Source organism: Oxyura jamaicensis, chromosome 12 (genome assembly GCF_011077185.1).
Source record: "Oxyura jamaicensis isolate SHBP4307 breed ruddy duck chromosome 12, BPBGC_Ojam_1.0, whole genome shotgun sequence".
NCBI classification, from domain to species: Eukaryota; Metazoa; Chordata; class Aves; order Anseriformes; family Anatidae; genus Oxyura; species Oxyura jamaicensis.
In genome coordinates, this window is record NC_048904.1 from 6350002 (window position 1) to 6372610 (window position 22609).

Below are 22609 nucleotides of genomic sequence, written 5' to 3' on the forward strand. Positions count from 1 at the left end.
GATTCTGGGCCCTATAAACTGCTCCACAGGTCTCCTCCTAACCACCTAGTCCAGCTTGCTGTCATTACTACCTGGCAGACATGCAAACTCACATACATACTTGTCCCACAGGCACTTCATGCTTGTAGGTCTGCCAGACCCCAGCATGGACCATCCACCCAGCTGATAGCCCCTCCTGGACCCAGGGCCTCCTACTTGCTGGCTAGTCTGCCTTTGAAGTTGGACAAGAAATTGCAGACACCCACCCCAGTGCATGCCAATTTTAGGGAAGATGCAAATGCTCGCCCCCACACTGTCCCTGCAGCCAGCACCAGGCACGTGGGCTGTGACCCGTGCTCCTGCTCCAGCTGCTGGTGCTGAGTCCCTCACTTGCTCCACTCACACTGATGCCTCTCTAATACCTGGTTCTCAGCACACACAAACGCTGTTCCTGCCCCAGCGGCTGGTAGCCGAGACCCTCACCCACACCAGGAGCTGACAGTGAGGACCCACTTGCTGCAATTTCTGGCACCAAATCCACTCACACTGGTCACCCCAGTAGCTGGTGTTCTGGCCACAAAGTCCACGGGACCTGTCGAGATGCTTCCAAGAGCTATTGGCTCTGCAGCTACTGAAGTTGAGACCTTTGCTCACTCCAGAAACTGGCACCATTGGCCAAGGGCTCCTAAACGCCCAGTCTGACTCTAGTTGCTGGCCCAGCATTTACCCACACAGGTCTGGACAGAGGTTTGCATTTTGTCCTTTGCACACACACACTCACAGGATAAGAGAAGTGAGATTACATTGAAATAAAGCTAAGAAAGGATTTAATACGAAGATAGGACAGACTGTGGGGGTCAGGTGAAGGACTTAGTCATGCAAATGTGGTAATGATTGGCAATGTGATACTCATGGCCAGTCCTTTTATACCTGTTTCTGTCTGTTCCCCTCTTCATTCCTCCCCATCCCCTTTCCTTGCATGCACATTCCTTCATCAGTTTGCATAGTTCCACCACTACTCCTACTCCCCTGGAATATCACAGGTCCTCAAGTTCCTCTTTTTCATCCCATTTTATCAGTTTCAAAGCCCATCTGTCTCTCCTTAAAGCTTTGCTGGGAATATCTTAATGACCATCAATTAGTAAGTGGAGACTTCTGGTCTTTGTCTACCAGGTTTGTGTCTGTCCTTGTTTATGGGCTTCCCCTATTACTTACACTCCTTTTTGCATTGAAAAGGTCCTCAATCAGATAACCTTAATAAAGAATACTTTATCACCTTCCACAAGCTATCCATTACAAGCTTTGCTTTTAAACCAATGGATCAACATCAGTCCTAAATGAAGAGCCTCTTCAACACCTTTCTGTTGCTCCAAGAGAACTACAGGGACCACAAGGAAAGGGCTCAGATGTGCTAGAGCAGCCCTTTTCAGCTTCACTTACATTTACCAAGGTTCAAAGAGCTCTTGTTATCCTCCCTTTCTGGAGGAATGCAAAGAGCTGTAATTCTGGTGCAGCATGGCGATACAAGAAGGTTGACTGGAGCTAAATGTGCCTGAGCGTAAGAGCGGAGGGATGTTCACAGGGATGGGGAAACATGGGGTACTTCCTCTAGCCATGCATCTTGCCTCTGTTTTCTCATTCAGGAGCTGAACTAACCACAGTTCTGCATTTTGGCTCTTTCAGCAACCCCTGGCTATGTCCCACCACCAGCCACTTTTGATTCTGAAGCCATGGAGGGAGTACCAGGTGTTAACGCTGTTGGTCCCATGAGAAAAAAAAATGGTAACAAGTTTATATCATTTAAGGAAGCAGATGTGATGTTGGGTTTGATTGGCAAGTTGCACATGTGTGATGCATAAAGCACAGAATTTCTGGTGTGGCCTAGCTAGCTTGAAATCTTACCCGATCAACTCCTGGTGCAGGTGGAGGTGTAAAAATATCCTGCTCCAAACAGCTGCTGGATAGTCTGCTTTTTTGGGGAAGCTACGCTTAGCATATAACTATTGACAATTCATTGAAACGAATTCCCCAGATCCCCTTTAGATCTCTTTTCATTGATGGAAATTGTGTTGGCAAGCTGTCAGTCCTTTGGCACAGTGGCCAGCAGTTCTGAAGTGTTCCGCTTGAATTGCTTTTGAGCCTTGTGCGAATGTTACCTGGCCCGGGTGACTTACTGGATGTCTGTTTGATCTAATACGTTGTTTAGGATTACTTGAAATGTAGTTTCTTTGGTCTCTTGAGATGCTACACAGTGTGTCAGGTTGGAGAGTCTCCCCACCTTTGTCAGCAGTGAAGCCCATCGCAAGGAATTCATCGAGTTACTCTACTATTGGCGTAGTGCCCCTGCAAGCCCCTTCTGGAGTTGTTTGTCTTACTGTCATTTTCCAGGTCCTCTGCTTTTCTCAGTGAAACAGCCACACTAATTTTAGTTCAAGCATTTTTTTTTTAAAGATAATGACCCACCAATTTTTTGTAGTCACAACATAACATTTTTAAAGTACAGTAAGAAAAGTGAGACTTTAATTTCTTACTTTGATTTTATAAAAGAGAAGCTGGTTGGGAAGAGAGCCCCACATGCTTTTGACTCTCTGACTGTGATCCTGGCAGCAAATGACACGCAACCTGTGTATATTCCATGCTTTCTTAGGGCTGATTAAAGTACAGCCTGAGCTATTTCCCTGCCTTGCAGCCTCAACAGTGTTGAGCACCGTGCAGCATTTATTTCTAAAGTTGCTTTTCTCTTTAAGGAAGGAAGAAAAAGTCTGATGGCAGCAAAGCCAGCTTTGCAGACCGGTCTCAAGCAGATGAAAGCTCTGAGGGAAACCAGCCTGATAATGAGCTCTCTGAGCTGGAGAAGGTAAGAATATACCCCTGGGGTCTTTTAAGAAAGGCAGACAAAGGAAAATTACTTAGAAAAAGAAACAAAAGTTTTGAAATACTAAAATAATCAGGCAACTGCCATTTCTAGACTCTGATCAGAAATTGTGAGATAAATCTGGAAAATACAGACCCTTGTAAGGATCATATTTCCCACTGTCTCCAGTCTGCTTCAGTCACAGGTGCTCATTTTTCACATTTTCTTTGAGGTGTTTGATCAATGTATTCATCATAAGGCATATTAAAAATTAACCATTTTCATCCCACGTTAAGAGCCAGCTCAGGTGCAGAGGACAGGTCCCAAACTAACCCGTAGATGCCATGCCCTGTCCAGGACAACAGCATACAGAAATCCTGGTGTGAGCAACTTATCCGTTGGGTCACACGACAGGGCTGCATGGAATGAAACCTTAAGAATGTATAGATATGATTAAAAGCCAGATAGCATCTCATGGCTTACTGTCCTGGTAGTTATCAGAGACAAAAGCATTTGCCTTCCCCTTTTATGGTGCTTATGGGACACTGTCTTTTACCAAATCCAGAATGAGTTTCATGATGGCCGTTGATTCATGGAAATACGATAGCAAAGATTGTTCCAGTTTCCTAGATATTTTTTTTTCCAGAAAGCTTTTAGTGACTTGTATGGTACAAAACGGAAATGATTCTGATTCTGTGTGCCCATCTCTGTACTAGCTACTGCGAATTCTTCTTAGTCTTGTTTCAGCCTGGCATGAAATATAAAAGACTGTGTGAAAGAAACAGCGTTATTTGAGCTAGTAAGTCTTATAGTTCTACAAGTTGCAAGCTGAATTCTGCCGTTTTCTTTTCAGAGTGCTTCTGAGAGAGAGGCAGGGAACCCTCTGGCACAGCTGCAGAGTTATCGCCCCTACTTCCGAGAACTAGACCTGGAAGTGTTCACTGTACTCCACTGCGGGCTGCTGACAAAGTCCATCCTGGACACAGAGATGCATACAGAGGTGAGTGGAACAACACAGAAACATCCAGGTACGACTGTGTTATTATGTATTGCCTCCCTCTGAGACCTTGTTCCCTTCTGATGCATTTAAAGGGGTGGAAGATTGATCCAGGGCTGTGAGCTAGGTACCAGGAGAGAATCTGTCCGCAAAGAAAATGAAGTACCTCAGGGCACTGAGATAAAGAGGACTTTCCTTCTATATTAGACATGAAGTACAGCAACAATATTAAGAAAAAAAAAAAAAAGTAATTTTAATATTGCATATAAGGGAAAAAGATACAGTATAATGTATACATTTAACAGAAAGCAGGAGGCTTTAATACTGAACACTGCTCAGCTGCAGGATGTGGTGGCCTGCCTATGGCAGAGAACCTATGGCATTACAGTCAGCGTTGCAAAAGGCAAAAGTTTCAAGTTGTCAGCAGATGAATCTGTCTAAGGGCAGGTTCAGGTTGGGTATTAGGAAAAGGTTCTTTCCTGAGAGGATAGTTGGGCACTGTAACAGGCTCCGCAAGGAAGTGGTTATGGCACCAAGCTTGTTGGAGTCCAAGAAGTGTTTGGACAATGCTCTCAGGCATGTGGTTTGATTGGTAAGTAGTCCTTTGTCGAGCCAGGAGTTGGACTCGATGTTCCTTGTGGGTCCCTTCCAGCTCAGGGTATCCTATGATTCTAGATGGGAAACTGGGCTCAAATGTGGGATTAGTGTCATGGATGTGCCCTCCCTGGACAGGGTCCTGTTTACCATCTGGGAGCTTCTATAAACCTGCATTACTATGGTTATGGAAAGCAAAAATGCTTAAGTATATTATGCTCTTTATGGGCAGGCTGAATCCACCTGGAGTCTCATTTCATTGCACAACAGTAGGATTAATAAACTATGAAAAGGGCACAGTAGGCTGGAGTGTGGCCTGGCCTGCTCCAGAGACAGCTATCTCTGTGTGTACAGAGTGCAGGGCAGTTGGAAGACTGTGACAAATCTCCTGGCATATGTGGCAGTATTTCAAATTACAAATTCAAATTTCAAATCCTGGCTATTACTCGGTGATTTTTTTTGATTCTTTGGACTCAAACTTCTTTTTTTCCCCTAGGATGCCAGTGGTATTTTGAGCTTCAATGTATAAATTGGTTCTCTGTCAGTACTTGGGTGTTACTGGTGCCTGTTCCACCAGAGCACCAGTAGAGTGGAGAACAGAGCACCAGAGCACCAGAAGTTTTTTTTCTGAATTCTAATTTAGATCTGTATGTAGAAAGCACTTTACCTTTGTTGTACTTCAAAAACATCAGTAACTGTAAAAAGAGTATGAAAAGGCAGTAGCCAAACGCAAAGCACTTATTCATGCTTTGAGTAAGCAGAACCAATGTCCCATACCTACAAGAGGGAGACAAAACCCTGGCATCTACCAAACTGGTCCCTGGCTGAGGTTAACTAAGCCAGGACTCGTAAGTGGAAATGGAGGAGGTGAAGCTGAGCTTCAAGGCACCTACAACTAGGTCTTGAGTCCAGGAATTGACTGTCCTTCCTTGTAATTACAGGCTAGTGAAATTGTGCAGCTGGGGCCTGCTGAACTCTACTTCCTCCTGGAGGACCTGTGCTGGAAGCTGGAACATGTGCTGACTCCAGGCTCCACAAGGAGGGTGCCCTTCTTAAAGGCATGTACAGCAGTAGCTAATGGTGCAAGGCCTGTGCCAAGCAGAGCATGTCAGTGACTTCCACACTTATCCTGAATGGATAAATGCTTTTCAGAATTATTTTCCCTTAACAGCTACATGTCCCAGCTGTGTGTCAGAGCAGCATTTGTCCTTTCAAAAGAGATTTCTGTACCACTTCTCTGTCCAAGGGGACAAGACGTAGCTCAGGTTAGGCAGACAGAAGCTGTTGGACTCAGTTTTCTATTGTTTTTTTTTTGTTTGTTTGTTTTTGTCATTTGTTTGTTTGCTTTGTAGTCTTTAGAACAGCACCTTGAGTGTAATGACTCCTTGGTTTCCTGGCCTATGACTTCAGGAAGAAAGTAAATGCATGTGGCCCATTGCATTAAACTATGAGAAATTCACTACATCAGTGTTCCTCTTCTTTATCTTTCTACCTATCTTAATTCCCATGTGCAGAGACTGCCTTCTCTTAGTGTTTGAGTAAAACATGATGACCTAGATGTCACATCAGTTTTGTTCTCTCCATCAAATGTTATCCACTTTTCTGAGTTGGTGCTGGTTGTTCAGCAGAAGCCATTTTTTTATTCAGTGCCCCTTCCTGGCAGAATATATGACATCAGGAGCTGCACTGCTCTGAAGTAATCTAAGTTATTCTCAAGTCTCACACAAAATTATTCTCAAGTAAGACTGATGAAGTGATTTTAAACTTTTGGGTTTGCCGCAGGAAAGAGGCTACAAGGATATTGGCTTTACCCACCTGCGTCAGAGATCCCCTAAGGAAGTTGCTGTGTGTGTAGTCAAGCTGCTAAAGCCACTGTGTAATCACATGGAGAACATGCACAATTACTTCCAGGTCAGTGGGCAGCAATTTTGACTCCAAAAAAATCATCAGGTTTCGTTGCCTCTCAAAGTATTTTTGGTTTTGTTTGTGGGGGAAAAGAGAGTGGTTTTGGTGTCATGAGTGTTTTTTTTTTTTTTTTTTTTTTTTTTTTAAACATGGAATTTATGGAAATGGATTGTGCTGTTTTCTTTCCTTGGAATGGCATGTAGTGAATGACTTGTTCTGTATTAAAGGCAGTTACACAAAATCAGGGTGTGGTAGACGAACCAGGAGTGAACATCCAGGAGCACCAGATGATGTCGTCTTGTTACCAACAGCTGCTACTAACTTTTCGCTTGCTGTTTGCTTGGTGAGTTCAAGCAAGAGTGTATATAATTGCACAAATAAACAAGGTCTATTTACTGCTTCCTTTTCTTCTTCCCTTCCTTTAAAGTGTTTGTACCCAGCAAATGGCCTGTTAGTCATGCAGAACAACACACTGCACACATGCACACAACACATTGGAGACATTTAAACACTTTATAATTATGTCAACCTTTGTTGTTGACCCTGAACTAAACCAGTAGGTGATTAGCAGTGAATGCAGGGTAGTCTGAAGCACAGAACTGGCCAGAATTCAGTGTGTTAATCTGTGTGGTTTCGAATTAAGACCAACAGAAGAGGCATACTCTCACACCTGGCTGTGCAACTCTCATTCTGCCTAAGGATCTTGGAATTTCTTACCCCTGAGTTCCCTTGTCTCAGGCTAATTTGTCATTGCCTGAATCCTGAGCAATAAAAGACTTTCTTCTGTCAATGGATAGGATGAATGCGTGTTTCGTTAATGAAAAGCCTATGCTGCTCATGTACTTGAACTGGATTCATAAATGCCAAACTCAGTGCATATGCAGCATGGATTTAACCTCTGCATCTGTTAATATAATTCTGAATAGCATCATAGAAGTTTTTTTTCTGAATTCTAATTTAGATCTGTATGTAGAAAGCACTTTACCTTTGTTGTACTTCAAAAACATCAGTAACTGTAAAAAGAGTATGAAAAGGCAGTAGCCAAACGCAAATAACTGTGACTTTGGCACTCCCTAAACTTTAAACGCTCAGTTATTAAAGTTATATTCTCGGTAATATTTAGCAGGATTTCCTAGTTTTCTTCTCTCTTCCATTGCCCTGGCAGTTGCAGGGAAAAAGATGGTGTATTTGAACCAAGCTTGCTGTTAAAATTGTGTGTGTGTGTGCGCCCTATATCTTTCATATTGCTGGGCTCTTCTTGCATATCAGCTTCTTTATTGTTGCAAGCATGTGCCCAGATATGCTTTTGTATCTGATATTTCCCCTCTTTCTACTCTGATGACAAAATGGACTTTTTTTTCTGCCCTCAGGAATGGTTTTTCTCAGCATGAGAATACTGACTTGCTAAGGTCAGCTCTCCAGGTAGTTGCAGACAGGCTGAAGCCAGGAGAGACGGAATTTCTTCTTCTTGAGGAGCTGATAAGGTAGAACCAATATTTCCCAAGCTTTGAAAATGACAAATTTCAAGCAGTTTTTTTTCATGGGCATTATGGGTAAATGTGTGTTTGGGAGCTCTCATCGAGATGATACCACCTTTAAACAGGGGATTTCGCATTTAGTTGAATGATAGTGCAGTCACAGCTAATAAAATGTCGCTACAGGACTGTAAGATGTGCATCAATCAGTCTACGCATCTCATTTGTAAGTGAGCTATTTGAGACTAGGAGATCAGTAGGATTCACAGAAGGAATGAGTAGGTTCTGGGTAGTTAGAAGGTCTGCAGGGACATGAGGCAAAAGCAGTGTATAAAGACATTGCTAAACTTGAAGTGACTGGAGCCTGAGAAAAGTTTCTCAGTGATTGACTTTTGGTCTACTAGAGGTTGACTTCCCCTTCTTCAAAGAGCATATTGCTAGAGACAAATGCCAGGCTAGACTAGGGAGACCTTGGTTCGAAGCTGATCTAATACACCTTTTTTATTTATGTGCTTACGGGAGATTACCCTATTTACACTGTCTTTACCTTTTTTCTTTCCTGTCATTCCCCAGCGAAAGTTTCCAGTACCTACTGAATTTCCAGCAGAGCGTTCCCAGCTTCCAGTGTGCGTTCATCCTCACTCAGCTCCTGATTGCCATCTCTGAGAAACCAATGGCTGGCTGGAAGAAAGAGAAAATGGGTAATGTGTGAAGAAACTCTTCTCCCAGATTAGTTTTCATGCTGCCCTTTGCCAGTAAATCTTGGGTTCTGTCTCTGGAGTGCATGTTTTGGGGGAGAGTTTTCCTCTCAGTATCCTAGCGGTCTCACCAGGGTGAACAGTCCTACCACTAATAAAAGGAACTGCAGTAAACGTATTAGAAGCTGTTTGATATTAATTTTACTGTGCCTCAGTTACATGCAGAAAGGCAGACTCCAGCTGCTTTGGTTGGTGTTTTTAAAATCAGAGCCTCACAACTTTTAAGAGTTTCTGCTGTTTAATTTTGATATCAATTTAGCCATTGATGATGGAGCTAACCACAGACATAATCAGATTTAACTTCCTTTAAAATAAACTGCCCATCTAGAGACCAGGGTGGAGAGGGGAATGCTTATCTGTTGTTAACCCCATACAACAACTGTTCTCAGTCAATAGAACCGCCCTTCTTAGGGATTAGGACCAGCTTTGTAGGAGGGACAGCATTCAAGCAGATGAGGCATAGGCATGCTTGCAGTAATATACAAGAAAAACACTTGCTCTCCACTTTGAATTCTTTATTTCAGTGTATGACAGTCAGCTCTCTCAGCTGTACCTTGTCATACCAAGACCCCTCTAGAATTTGTCTTTCTCAGATGCCCATAGCCACTCAGAATAAGTTCTCATCTTTGAGAGATATGATAAATCCCATCTTTGGGATTTTACTGCTTTAAACAGGCCCACATCGAGAGAACTGCCCACTGACTGTGTCAGGGAATAATAGATTTTAACTAATAATTTCCTGTTTTAAAATATTTCTGCAAGAGACAAACAGGTTTGTGAGTACTTTTCATTTATGAAACCTGTAAACTTCAAACTTATCTTTTAATATTCACTATTACAGAGCTGTAGCCAAAAAGAAAAGCCACTTGCTATTGGAATTCCATTTCTAGAAACGGGTGCCCTAAGGGTTGCATATCACCCTATTTAAATAGTTGGCTCACTGTAGGAGCTATCAAAGACTTAACACTTAACATTAGCTGGAGATGGATGCTTTATGATGAGAGCAGGTATTCTGGACCAGGAACATGATGGATCTACGTATATTTTGTTGTTGTGATAGGCCATAGAATGGTTTGGGTTGTAAGGGACCTTAAAGATCATTTAGTTCCAACTCCTCGTCATGGGCCAGATTGCTCAAAGCCTGTCCAACCTTGCCTTGAACACTTCCAGGGATGGCGGCATCCACAACTATTCCAGTGCTTCACCACCCTCATAGTGAAGAATTTCTTTCAAATTAGAAAGTCTAATTTAAACCTATTCTCTTTTAACTTGTGACCTTACTGCACTTAGGGAAAGTGCTTTCTGATTTACTAAAGTTCAGGCCTGATGAAGAGTAGTGATGCTGTGATATTTGACAAACCATTTGGACACACGGCCTTTTTATGGAAGAAGGAAATTGTTTTAGATTCTTGGGAACCAAAGCACGTCCAATTTCTTCTGTAAGTTATTCCTTATCTTTTACAGCTTTGCTGGCAAAGCAGTTCCTCTGCCGGTCCTGGGTGAAACCCAGTGGGGACCAAGAGAAAGGCAGCCAGTTCAACAGCGCGCTGCATACTCTGCTCTGGTAAGACTCAAGCCGTTGTAAGAGCATGCTGAGACGCTCTATAGAAATTTTTCTAGTTGTTGCAGAGGAGTGACTCCTCTCAGTCATTACCCTCATACTTTAAGGATACAATGAGTGGTAAGAAGAATTCTGTTAGTCATTGGCCATAAAAGCATGCTTGGACCTCATGTTTGCTAGACGATAGCTTGTCAGTGTACATCAACCCATTACAGATATGTGTGCATACATGTAGAAATATGGATGTGGACTAAAATGTCTGGTTTTGTTTTCACAAAAGTGAACACAAATCTGCTCTCACTAAGGTCAAGGAGAGCAGGACTGAGTCATAGGTGAAATATAATCACCGAATTAAAAGATGGTGAAGGTTGGAAGGGACCTTTGGAGGTCACGTTGTTCCAACTCCCCTGCTCTAACAGGTACCCCTCAGAGCAGGCTGCCATGGACCGAAAGAGGGTTTGTAACTTTTGGAAGAAGGGACAGGCGACTCGGGAGGACTACAGAGCTGTTGTGAGGTTATTACAGGGAGGAAATCAGAAGAGCCAAAGCCCAACTAGAGTTTAACTTGGCCACTACAGTAATAGACAATAAACATATTTTTATAAGTGCATAAACAAGAAAAGGAGGGTTAAGGAGAATCTCTGTCCTTTATTGGATGCAGGGAGAAAAAGTGACGAGAGATGGGGAAAAGGCTGAGGTACTTTAATGCCTTCTTTGACTCAGACTTTATTAGTAAGACTAATTTTTCCCAGGGTACTCAAACCGCTGAGCTGGGAGGCAGAGGCAGGGAGCAGAATGAAGCCCGTATTATTCCAAGGGGAATGGTTAGCCACCTACTGTACCACTTGAACACATACAGATCTATGCGGCCATATGGGATCACCCAAGAGTATTAAAGGAGTGCTCACCAAGCCACTTTTAATGATTTATCAGCAGCCCTGGCTATCCAGGGAGGTCACAGTTGACTGGAGGTTAGCGAACCTGATGCCTGTCTACAAGAAGGACAGCAAGGAGGCTCTGGGGAACTGCAGGCCTGTCGGTCTGACCTTGGTGCCAGGGAAGGTGATGGAACAGATCATCCTGAGTGCCCTCACACAGCACATGCAGGACAAACAGGTGATCAGAGCCAGTCAGCACAGGTTTATGAAAGGCAGGTCCTGCCTGACAAACCAGACATACTTCTGTGAGAACATGACCTATTTAGTGGATGTGGGAAAGGCTGTAGACTTTGTTTACTTCAACTTTAGTAAAGCAGTTGATACTGTTTCCCACAGCCTCCTCCTTGAGAAACTGGGTGCTAGTGGCTTGGATGGCTGTACTGTTCACTAGGTAAAAAACAACTGGCTGGATGGCCAGGTCCCAAGGGTCGCTATGAATGGAGTTATATCCGTTTGGCAGCCAGTCACAAGTGGTTTTCCCCAGGGCTCAGTACTGGGGCCAGCTTTGGTTAACATTACGTAAATATCCCTGTAGTTCCCTGGGTCCTTTTTGAAGGTAGGAGTGATGCTTTTCCTCCAGCCCTCAGGCACCTCTACCAGTCACTATTGCTTTGGATTTCCTACATAAGAGTGGCATAAGAGTGAGCTTGACAATTTTAGGCCACGTGTTGCAGGTAGTTCAAGAATTTTCTGGGTTATTCTGTGTAATATTTACTTGTGAACTAAGCTTGTTTCGGATTTAGTGTCTACCTAGAGCACACAGATAACATCTTGAAAGCTATAGAAGAAATCTCCAGTGTCGGTGTTCCTGAATTGATCAACTCTGCCAAAGATGGATGTTCTTCTACATACCCTACACTGAGCAGGTAATTGTATCAATAGAGACTTTGTATATCACAAGATGCACGACGACTTTTTATATTCAATTATTTTGTAGTCTATTATGGTTTCATGCTAGTGCTGCTGTGGACAGCTCTGGGCACTTCTAAACTTTTTTTTGGCAGTCCAAAATAGGTTAGTGCATAGTTAGCTTTAAATGGATGTGGAATGTCATTGTGCATTGCCACAATATTACCTTTATTATTTGTAAGCCGTTTCAATTGGAGAATGAACTGCCATCCATCATTAAGTATGCTGCCTCTTTATGTGCTGCTGCTGTTGTGATATAAAGCACTCTAAAATTCACCTTCAAAGACCTGGGGCAGCTCTAAGCAGTCCTGGGCTTGTGTGTGGTTTGCAAAAGCTCTGCACGTGGACTCAGGGTATTCCTGCTACCAGCACAGGAATTAAGAAGCATGGTTTACATAGGGATGGCCAAATTTCCTGCACTTCAGAACAACTAAAATCTTCTTAGGTCTTTGATGGAGAGACATGCTTATGAGTCCTAGGCTCAGTCTCCTGGGATTTGCTGCTAAGGAGTACGCTCAGCTGGGCAATCTTTAAGTATTCCACATTGTTCAGGGGACAAGAAGTCTGTCTAGATGCTCAGGGATGGGTTTTAATTTTGTTCTCGCTTATTCCACAGGCAGACATTCCCAGTTTTCTTCAGAGTAATGATAGCTCAGCTAGAGAGTTCAGTGAAAAGCATCCCAGCTGGGAAACCATCAGACTCAAGTGAGGTAGGAGAACAAATGCAATGGAATCTTTGAGGGGAAAAGGGCATAAGTTAAACTACACAGTGTAATAAAGTTGTACAGCTTGTAAAGGAATCTACTGCTGAACGTGGTCTGGGAAAAGCAGAGAGGCTCACTGATCATACAAAACTGATACACAGGAGTAGCATCCTTTTTTTTCTTGGTTTGCACCATGTAAAAAACAGTAAATTCATTAGAAGCTATAACTGGAAAACAGTAATCAGCAAAATAAAAAGCTTTGCAGTTGGCCTGCACACCTGTGTGGCAGCACAAAATTATTTTCCAACCAAGAGTTTCTCTAAGATCAAGGAAGTGTGTTAACTGAGCATTTTTTAAGGCATGTGGGAACTGATCAGGCTGGCATTGCCATTGAGTGGTTTTGCTCTGATAAATCTGCCTTTGGGGAAGCTTTGTCCATCTCTTCTCAAAAGCAACCATGCTTTGGGTACAGTTCTTCAAGCCGGTTCCTTATGCATTGAACGGTCCACCCTTAAATACCTTATCTCTCTACTTTGGAGATCAGGATGTGGTGTGGGACCATGTCAAAGGCCTTACAGAAGTCAAGGTAGATGACATTGGTTGGTTTTCCCTTGTCAACTGATGCAGTCACTCCATCATAGAAGGCCACCAGATTGGTCAGGCACGATTTGCCCTTGGTGAAGCCGTGCTGGCTGTCTCGGATCACCTCCTTGTCTTTCATGTGCCTTAACATTGTTTCCAGGAGGTTCTAATTATGGTCCCCTTGCATCCCATTAGACTCAACTGGAGAAACTGCTGCGGTGGAACATTGCTGTGCGGAATTTCCATATCCTTGTTAACTTGGTCAAGGTGAGGATCAATGATGATTTGGGATATTTTTCTGGTTTTACCTTCAGATTCCTAGCAATGTACCCAGGTTCGTGAGCACAAGGGAAAAATGTGAAGGATGATTTACTGGTGGAATAACCTTGAAGTGGTAATTAAAGGCAATTATAATTTGTGTACAAGGTTTTCCATTTAGCTTTCTCTTTAGTACTTTCTAATTCTACAGTCTGCACATCTTACTAATATAGTTATCACAAAAAAAAAGTCTGTAAAAGGGAAGGATGATGTACAGTGGTGGTGCAGGCAAAGTACAGAATGACCCCTCTATCAACTAGTACAATATCTTGTGTATGACAGTCCACTGCCAGCTGTGGAAGAGGCAGATGGAAGAAGCCTTACTGGTAGATCTGGAATAACATCTGACAGAAGGAGGCATTCTCCTGCTGTACTCAGTTAGAGGCAGGCTAATACTCTGAACTCAGAAGGCTTGGATTCCTGTCTAAAACTTTCATTCAGTGTTTATCGGATAGCCCTCAGCTTCTCACTCACACCCGATGTGTGCTTCCTTTAAACCCTGCCTATGTTTCATGGCACCCTGTGGTGATAAATTCCAGAGGCCAGCCCCACTGGATGAAATACTTCCTTTCATCAGTTTTTGAGTTGGCACAATCAGTGTCACCGATTGTGACCATGTTTTGGGCAGAAGGGAGCAAGTACGGCTGCACTTTGCTCTATGCCTAGATAGATCATTACTGTTTGCTTTTATCATACTGGCAGTGATGATCAGCAAGTTCAGCTTTTTCAACTACAGCTTATGAGTTCTGGTGAACTGAGCTGGATTCTTCTGTACAACAGCATTCACTGGGGCCCTACCTGCACTCCAGATTCTCCCACAGCACCTACCATCTGAGAGCATAAAGGGTAGAGCTGACTCAACTAGTTGTGTTTTTTGCAGTCCATAGCAGCACCAGAGAACCTCCTCAGCCTTTACTAACATCTGTGTGCTATGCCAGTTAAAATGCTCATTATTTGGTTATAGAATTGGTCATTGGCAAAAAATATGTATGCAAAAATATACCAGAAGAAAGCCCACAAGAGAGCTGAGACCATCTATGTGGTTTCTTTGTTTGTGGTTAGACCACAGCTATGTGACCTGTGGAGCGACACCTGCTGCCTTTTCATGGCTGACACCATTAATATAACAGCTTCATTATTTCCTCCAAAATACATTATTTTGAACGCCTCAGTTTTGCTTTGTCTGTTAGGTGGTTACTTGCCCACCAGCTGGACTGGGTCTCTCAGTTCCCAGACTATCAATAATTTCAGACTCACTGGGATGATTTTGTGCCATCTGCAAAAGGCATACCTCCCTGCTCCCTTTAGATGACTGAATAGCCATCCTGCAACGTACTTCTGTCTGACAACCGCTACATTTCATGCACTTACATGGTGTTCTCTGTTGAAATTTGAGAATGGATGGTGCCTTAGAACAGGTTTCACTGTGAATGAATGGCATGTAACTGAGGGCTATTGCCAATTGGCTGCTGTGCTTGCATTTTTGCCTTTAGACTTGCAGACTGATCTAGCTCTCCTCTTGCCCATGTAGGTATTTGACAGCAGGCCTGTACTCAACATCTGCCTGAAGGTAAGCAAGAACTCAAAATAATTGAAGGGAGCTATTAAAATACCAGCTTTCTTGAATTACTGCTTCCAGTGGAGAAGAGTAGTTACTGATTTCTTTGGAAGAAGCAGATATAACTTACTCTCATACACTTAGCTGTCTTCCAGTTATCCTTTTTGAATGGCTTAGTCACCAAGACTTTGCTGCTAATGGCATTACTGACTTAAGCCCTTTTCCGTCTCTTCTTTCCCTGGGGTACTTCAAATCAGAAGGAGACATCAGCAGGCAGGTTTCCTTTGGACCCCAGAGAAGACAGTGTGTCCTCCTGCAACTCTTCCTTTTCTGGCTAGGATTTACGTAGTGACTCTGTCATTTTCTGTACTTAGGTTTATTGCCAGTTTGCTAGTGAATAAAACCAGGGATGTGTACAATCATGAGACCATGTACAAGACCATGAATGAGCCCACCTTTGCAGTGACTAGAGTGGGACCCTTTACTGAGCTTGTATATTCCAGTACAGCTTTTAGGTGAACACAATATTTTACTAAGCAAGAACAGTCTCTCCAGGATAGCTTGAAAGAATGTATTACTCTCTTATCTGACTTCATGATGGTTCTTTGAAAAGGAATTTAAATTTGCCTTCTAATGTATTTATTGTTCTTTTATAGTATGGACGTCTTTTTGTAGAAGCATTTCTGAAGCTTGCCATGCCTCTCCTGGATCACAGCTTTAAAAAACATAGGGTAAATACTTGGGAGACAGAACTATCTAGAACTGGTTGAGAAGCATGACTCATACTTGCTCTAAGGATATTCCTGTCTTTGGTCAAACGTTGGCACAACACTTGTGATATTTCATGACAAATGTGTCTGATGTTTCCAGTTGTGCTGTGCCCTGCTTACATGCCTGTGCAGTGCTCTCTTAGCAAACAGATTGCTATTTCTGAGCTCTTTGCCATGAACTCTTGGAAAAGCTGAATGGATTCACTGTTAGCAAAGGAAGCCCTCTCGACCTCCTTCTCCTTCAAAAGTTACCACCACAAAGGTGTCCCTCAAAGTAGGAAGCTCATGTTGAGCAGTTGGTGTTGGTGGGGTCTAGGGATCCAGTGGGACGGTGTTTCTGCAAAAATTCTTGCAGTTTTGAGCAGTACAATAAGCATGAATGCAGATGGACTGAGCAACCTCAGTGCTCTACGTGTTAAGCAAGAACAGTCCATTTATTCCCTTTCCTTTGTTGCAAGATGAACTTCCTTTGCTGGTGAGACCCATTTGTGAGTGCTATAGATAACCCATTTCCATTGCAAATATGAGATCTGTTCTCATGGCTCTTTGGTGGAGTGAGGTTATCAAAAAGATACCAAGTCATTACTACTGCACAATAGAAAGTGCCTCATAATTTGCTCAGTAGAGAGAACTGATGCCCAGAGTTCACGCTGGAAGTGTTTCAGATACCACAGTCTAGCAGAGTGTTGCGTATTTTCCTTCCGGCTCCCCTGATAAAGAAGGTTGTACTTGAGCAAAGATGTGACAAGATAGTCTTGATCTTAATTGCCCCACTTTCACTGTTAGGTTCCAAAGTCTGACTCAAAATCAGTTTTCAAATTGCTTGGCCTGATAGTGCTTATAACGTGTGATCCTGCTTCTGTTACCAGCTACTTGACGATGAGCATGGTGCAAGTCTTCTGTGGTTTATCCCATTCATCTTATGATCTCTGCATCATATCTTTAAAAGGATTACTGGGACTCTCGCATTATTCTTGTTTTCCTTATGGAAAAATGCTTTGACCATGATTTGCTGATCTACTTTTTTCATTGCAGGATGATGTGCAGGGTTTGCTGAAAACCTTGCAGCTGAGTACCAGACAACTTCATCACATGTGTGGCCACTCCAAGGTAAGATAACTTCCAATTGCAGCACAAACTCCTGTCATAAGAATTGATTATTTTACTCTGACTATTTTTCCAGGGTATACGCAGGTCCTACTTGCAGGCTTACAGCAGCATCAGTTATAGCAAAAGCTCTGGGAGGAGGAGAAATAGCCTTAGTTAATGGCCCTAGAGTTGAAGTATTGGATTTGGAAGTGGCTGAGGTGGGTATCAGATCAGGTTAGCGTACCCTGTTTTTTAGGACAGGTTCTTGATATCTTCGGTCATTGGCATCTGCACGAGGATGTTTCTGAGGATACAAGCTAGGACCCTAGAGACCTGGAATAAAGTACAAGTGCTAGACTGGTAATATGGGAGAGAAGCCTTGGCAAAGATCAACAGCCTTGTGAGTCAGAAGAATGGACAAGGCAAAACCGTACTCAAAATCCTCTTGAGGTGCCTTTTTGGCTTTATACATTTATATTAAAGAAGAAGGCAAAGGGAGAGGAGTAAGATGGTGACACCCAATCAGTCTGCAGTTCTCTCTGTAGGAGGCCGGGGAAAAGAAGGAAGAATAAGAGGACGAGCACCCTGCTTGCAGTGTGGAGAGTCAGTACTTACACAAGAGGGAATCACAGGGGAAAAATGCAGTAAAAAGGAATTTCACTTGTGTCAGACTCCTGAGAGCTCCAAGAACACGTCTGAGAAAGAAGCTTTTCCAAAGTAGTTGAAGCAGTGCTCCCCAAGCTACATTTGCTAGCAATGTAACCCAGAGCTGGCATCAGGAGCAGAAAAGCCTCGCTGAAGAACAGAACGTGCCATTGCAGCTCTCAGGATAGAGGAGAAGCTGCCTCATCAGTCTGGTGAACTAGAACCTGGCACAAACCCTGGAAATGCTAAAAAGCCAGTCTGACACTTGAAACTTAATTCCTCGTGCCCACTTTAAAGTCCCAGTTCACCTCAAAAGCAGCATAACACCACTGCAGCTTGTGATGGTTGCTTTTGCACTTGACCTGGATGTCAAAGCGTGGTGTCCCACAGTCCCTCTTAGCAAATAACTGCGATTAGTGAACACCTTTGTTTTACAATTGCTCTTGTATCCACTGCAATCTGATCAGGTCTCTGTGCCAAATCATTTTGGCAAGAGTGAGAAGACAGCGACTGATTCTAGGCAAATAAATAAGCGTATGCAATGAATGAAGAGGATTACCTGAAAATTACCTGTGTGGAGTTAATGCCAACATTTGTTAAAACAGGCTTGATATCATTTTCGTACAACACTAGTAGATGCTCACTGACTTACATGCGATGTTATCTAAGATTTGCTACTCCCTCAGTATGAATGTCTTTAAAGAGCTTCTCATACCAGACAGGAGCAATCAGCTTCACCTGAGATATTTATCATTTGCTCTTCTGCATCAGCTTGCACATCTAATGCTGGACATAAGGGGACAGATTTTTGCAAAAGACATGGTTCTTTTATCGAGTCTCCAAACTGCTTGCAGGCAGTTGGATGGGTTCCAAGACCCAGGGAGCACTGTGGTGTTGGTAGTGTCACTGGTGAGGTCTTCCCTGATTAAGTTCTGATTAATGCTGACGATTGCTAGCTCCTGCCTCTTACGCAGACCAGAGAACAGATTGCTGTTGGTAGTCAGCTGCTCATTCCCTGCTGGCAGAACACGAGGCAAGGCAGTGCCCCTCTTCCCATACATGTTGAACTTGTCCAAGAAATAAAGTTAATCTGATTTCAGACGGCAGCTAATGAGAGCATCTAATGCAAGAAGCTTGCAAAGTATTCTCGTGAATGAAGAAAACGCTTCTGCACAAAGTAATTGTTTATGGCTCTTGGCAGGTTCTCTGGTTTAGCAATGGCTCTAGATCCAAGCCTAGCAGGAAGGGACTGCTCAGACAAGCACGCTCACCTGGAGCTAAATCTTACACAGTGCTTGGCATAGCTGCCCTTCTGCAGCTGATTTTTGCTTACATCAGCTCCAACTGTCCTAGTCCTCCAAAAGCCAGTGCTGCTTTGGTCTGCATAGGCTGGCTTTGGAGTTGATAGTGCAAATACATGTAGCTAAGGTAAAGGAACTTTGTCAGGCACTAAGCAAGAAAAGATTGTCATTGCAGTGGTTTATTCAACACCTTTCTCATTCTACCTTCTCTGTACTTGGGAATCTGGCAATTTCCTGATGTGAAACTCCCTCGGGATTAGTTTGTGATTTGTGGCTATCAGCAAGCAGCTATTTCCCTCCCTTCTTAGGCAGGTAGTGTGGCGGTCTGCAGCTTGTAGCGTTGCTTTTTGCTGTGGATTGGATCTGTGCGATTGTCCATTGCTGACCTACGTAGATAACTGATATTTCACCAATAGCTTGCACGTGAGAGCCAGACTTACCCAAACAGTATCAGTTGCACATGCCACCAGCAGCAGTGCGTCTTCCAGACGCTTGTGTGCAATCAAGCTGTGTCTGCCATGAGCAAGGTGGCAGCAGTGGGAGGTCTGTCCGTGAGGAGCTCTGTGTTCTTGGAGAAAAGAGCAAGTGATAGCAGCCTGTTGCTGAGAGGATGGAGCAAATGAAAAGCAGATTCTCAAAAGATTTCCCAGGGGTGAGCAGACTTCATCTGACTTGGTAGAGATGGTAGTGGCCTGCCTGTAAGGTTTATGAGAAAAGCTGAGGCTCCTCCTATTCTTACCCTGAGGGGATGCAACTGCTTGGATTATTGGAAATTACTTATTTGCTTTTTTAGACAAAATGCTTGAGTTTTATTATTTTTAATATGTGAAAGAATTTGGCTAAGAAATTACTTACTCTGGACAGCCTGTGCAGGAACTGTGTCCCATCCCTCCCACCTGTATAACCATGGCGTGGACTAGCCCAGTTTCCTGTTAACATCAGAACATAATTTGCCAGTGAAGTTCTCCCAGCCTGAGTCTGTACTGCCTAATTTTTGCAGGCAAGAATCAATTGTAACCACGTTGTTCAACTGTTTTGTATTTAGATTCGCCAAGATATTGGACTGACTAACCATGTGCCTTTGTTGAAGAAGTCACTGGAACAATTTGTATACCGAGTAAAGGCAATGCTGGCATTCAACCACTGCCAGGAGGCATTCTGGGTGGGCATCCTCAAAAATCGGGATCTTCAGGTGAGAATTGTTTGGGGCAATGATAAGCTGGGAAAGGATGGTACTCACCTTACCCTGACAGCTGCAACTCTGCCTTAGTGTGTGGGCAGTATTGAAAGGCTGCATTCAATGTGACCATACTACAGCCGTATCTAGTGCAGCAGGAAGCATTTTATGTCAAGTTTTCAAGGTCCGGCATCTCTGGGGCCTTTCTCACAGTGTGCCCCTCACACTGAAGGGGTCAGCTCTTCTTGTTCCCTACAAGTGTGTATGGGGATCCTTCCTCTCCTCAGGGCTAAGAACTTGCAAAAGGAAGAGGTAACCCCTCTTGAACACCTCTTTGTGTCTGCATGGCTGTCCGCATGTTAATGGAAACCAGTTCTGGCCATTTTCTTCATCTTGCACTCTAGAGGCAGGGCAGCCAGAACAAAGCCTGCTTTTTACCCAAAACCTGTTTATTCAAGACAGTATCAAAACGCCTTCTTCCATTCCATCCCAGCACGCTTTTGCTACTTCACATACACTCAGTACGGGTCTCCTGTGTTAAACTTAGGGAGAAGAGATTTTGTCGCAAGCTTCTGAAGCCAGGGACTCCGAGGAGGACTCTGCAGAAAGTCCTGCCGAGGTACGGCCGTGTGGGCACCGCCGCCTGCCCCTGCTTAGAGGCGTACGGGTGGGGATGGCGGGATGCTGGAGCCCTGCTTTCCTCTCGGCTGCACCCTCTGCGCCCCGCTTAACGCCCCCACGAGGGCATGGAGGCGGGCGAGTCCCCGCGCCCCCCGGTTCTGAGGCCGGCCTCTCCCGCAGGAGCCCAGCGGCGCGGCGGGCGAGAGCGGCTCGGACGGCAGCGACCAAGACGACGAAGAGGAGGAGGACGAGGAGGAGGAAGGGCGGGGGGCGGCGGGCCGCGGCCCTGCCCCCTGAGCACCGCATCCCCGGGGCGGGGAAGGGGAAGGGGAAGGGGAGGGACCGGGGCGGGCAGGCAAGGCGGCGGAGGCGGGCGGAGCGCGGCGGCGGCGGCCATGTCGGTGCAGGAGGACCCGGTGCAGCGGGAGATCCACCAGGACTGGGCCAACCGCGAGTACATCGAGGTGATCACCAGCTCCATCAAGAAGATCGCCGACTTCCTCAACTCCTTCGGTGAGGGGGCGCCGGGCCGGGCCCGGGCTGGGCTGGGCTGGGCCGGGGGGCCGGGGCGGGGGCCGCGGTGTGTCTCACTGCCGCTCCCGCAGACATGTCGTGCCGCTCCCGCCTGGCCACCCTGAACGAGAAGCTGACGGCGCTGGAGCGCAGGATCGAGTACATCGAGGCGCGGGTGAGCCTGGCGGTGGGCCCGGGGGCGGCGGGGCCGGGCGCGGGGCGGGCTCCGCCTGAGGCGCTCCCTCTCCCGGCAGGTCACCAAGGGCGAGACGCTGACATAGGCCGGGGGCGGCCCCGGGCCCCCCGCCGCTGGAGCACCGCCGTCCCACGGCCTGCACCGGGCCCGCCGCCGCCGCCTCCTCCGCTCGTGTTGCCAATAAACCGCTGTGCTCCTGCCCTGCCTGCTCTCTGCCTGCCCGGGACCGGCTGCTGCGCGGCTGCCTGCCGCCCTAAGGGATGTCCGGAGTCCGCCCTTCTGCCTGCCCACCCCTCCGGCCCCGCGGGGTGCGGGCCCTCGATCCTCCCCTTTGCAGAGGGGAGACGCTCCCGGGGCCTCAGGCCTGGCTGCTGTTGACTCCGTGAGGCATCCGGCCTGTGTGGCTCAGCCTCCGAGGTGCTTTGTGTGCCTGCTGGGGTCCGGAGGAAAAGCTGGTGATCCTGAGGGTTTGCGGGGTGACTCAGCCTGCGTCTGTGCACGCCGCAAGGGCTAGCTGGGGGCAGCAGGTTCACCCGTGTCGTGCACGTAGCACCAAGAGCACCCTTTGATAGCATCAAGGAAGAGGTACGTCTCCTCCTCTGGGAGGCAAGTGTCAAGGAGAAAGAAATCTCTCCTCCCTTTGTACCACTCTTCAGTTTTTCTCAGTTCTTCAGTGGGCATCTAAAGCTGCTATCTCACTGCTCTTATTTTAATTGTGGAGACCATGGGGTTGGGGTCAGTAAAAGTCTTCTTGCATCCCAGCAGGCTTTAAATGTCTCCGTACATTATTCGGCTTGATAGCTCACCTTTTTGTGGTGATAATGTGATGTCAGCAGTTTTTACTGAACACCTGAGTAACTTTGTGTTCCCCTTTTTATCATCGATGCTGGCAGGTGTGACACCACCTGGCTGTACCCCAGTATGTGTTTTCTCCCAAAGGCATGGTTTTGCTGTCCGTGGGAAGTCCTGCTTTCTCTGCTGTTTGAGTAAGAAAACTCCAAGCTTCCTTGCTGTTGCATAGCCAGTTGCATGCGCTTTCCTGTCAGGTCAGGCTGCACATCCAGGAGGTCTGGCTGCTTCTGCTGTGTAGTTCTAACAGAAAGAACTGCTTGGTACCAGCCCAGCAGAGCTCACAGCAAAGAGTGGGGACGGTGTGCTCAGGGAT

General features: G+C 45.3%; 2 protein-coding genes across 3 annotated transcripts in view; both read left to right on the top strand.

The window, feature by feature from the left end:
• Positions 1–21068, top strand: part of FANCD2 (FA complementation group D2) — a 51823-nt gene extending 30755 nt beyond the window's left edge. The window contains exons 26-44 of one of the 2 annotated variants that reach the window (XM_035337639.1): positions 1663–1761; positions 2727–2836; positions 3687–3833; positions 5366–5482; positions 6207–6335; positions 6557–6672; positions 7700–7813; positions 8378–8505; positions 10027–10126; positions 11805–11927; positions 12587–12680; positions 13452–13523; positions 15106–15144; positions 15789–15863; positions 16938–17012; positions 19983–20129; positions 20662–20719; positions 20914–20924; positions 20976–21047. In XM_035337639.1, coding sequence (XP_035193530.1) covers positions 1663–1761; positions 2727–2836; positions 3687–3833; positions 5366–5482; positions 6207–6335; positions 6557–6672; positions 7700–7813; positions 8378–8505; positions 10027–10126; positions 11805–11927; positions 12587–12680; positions 13452–13523; positions 15106–15144; positions 15789–15863; positions 16938–17012; positions 19983–20129; positions 20662–20719; positions 20914–20924; positions 20976–21032 — 1811 coding nt within the window. In that variant the 3' untranslated portion in view covers positions 21033–21047. Of the gene's footprint in view, positions 1–1662; positions 1762–2726; positions 2837–3686; positions 3834–5365; positions 5483–6206; positions 6336–6556; positions 6673–7699; positions 7814–8377; positions 8506–10026; positions 10127–11804; positions 11928–12586; positions 12681–13451; positions 13524–15105; positions 15145–15788; positions 15864–16937; positions 17013–19982; positions 20130–20661; positions 20734–20913 lie in introns of both variants that reach the window. The other variant, XM_035337638.1, reaches the window with a different exon arrangement.
• Positions 21069–21077: 9 nt separating this feature from the next.
• On the top strand, positions 21078–22217 carry BRK1 (BRICK1 subunit of SCAR/WAVE actin nucleating complex). Its single transcript, XM_035337641.1, has 3 exons — positions 21078–21248; positions 21341–21423; positions 21503–22217. Exons 1-3 carry the CDS (start codon positions 21131–21133, stop codon positions 21527–21529), a joined length of 228 nt encoding a protein of 75 aa, XP_035193532.1. The 5' UTR covers positions 21078–21130; the 3' UTR covers positions 21530–22217.
• Positions 22218–22609: the final 392 nt, after the last annotated feature.

Excerpts from the sequence above, each read along its gene's own strand:
- BRK1 (XM_035337641.1), top strand. The coding sequence starts at position 21,131 with ATGTCGGTGCAGGAGGACCCGGTGCAGCGGGAGATCCACCAGGACTGG. Across the intron at positions 21,249-21,340 it reads CGACTTCCTCAACTCCTTCG|ACATGTCGTGCCGCTCCCGC; the intron begins GTGAGGGGGCGC and ends CCGCTCCCGCAG. Across the intron at positions 21,424-21,502 it reads TCGAGTACATCGAGGCGCGG|GTCACCAAGGGCGAGACGCT; the intron begins GTGAGCCTGGCG and ends CTCTCCCGGCAG.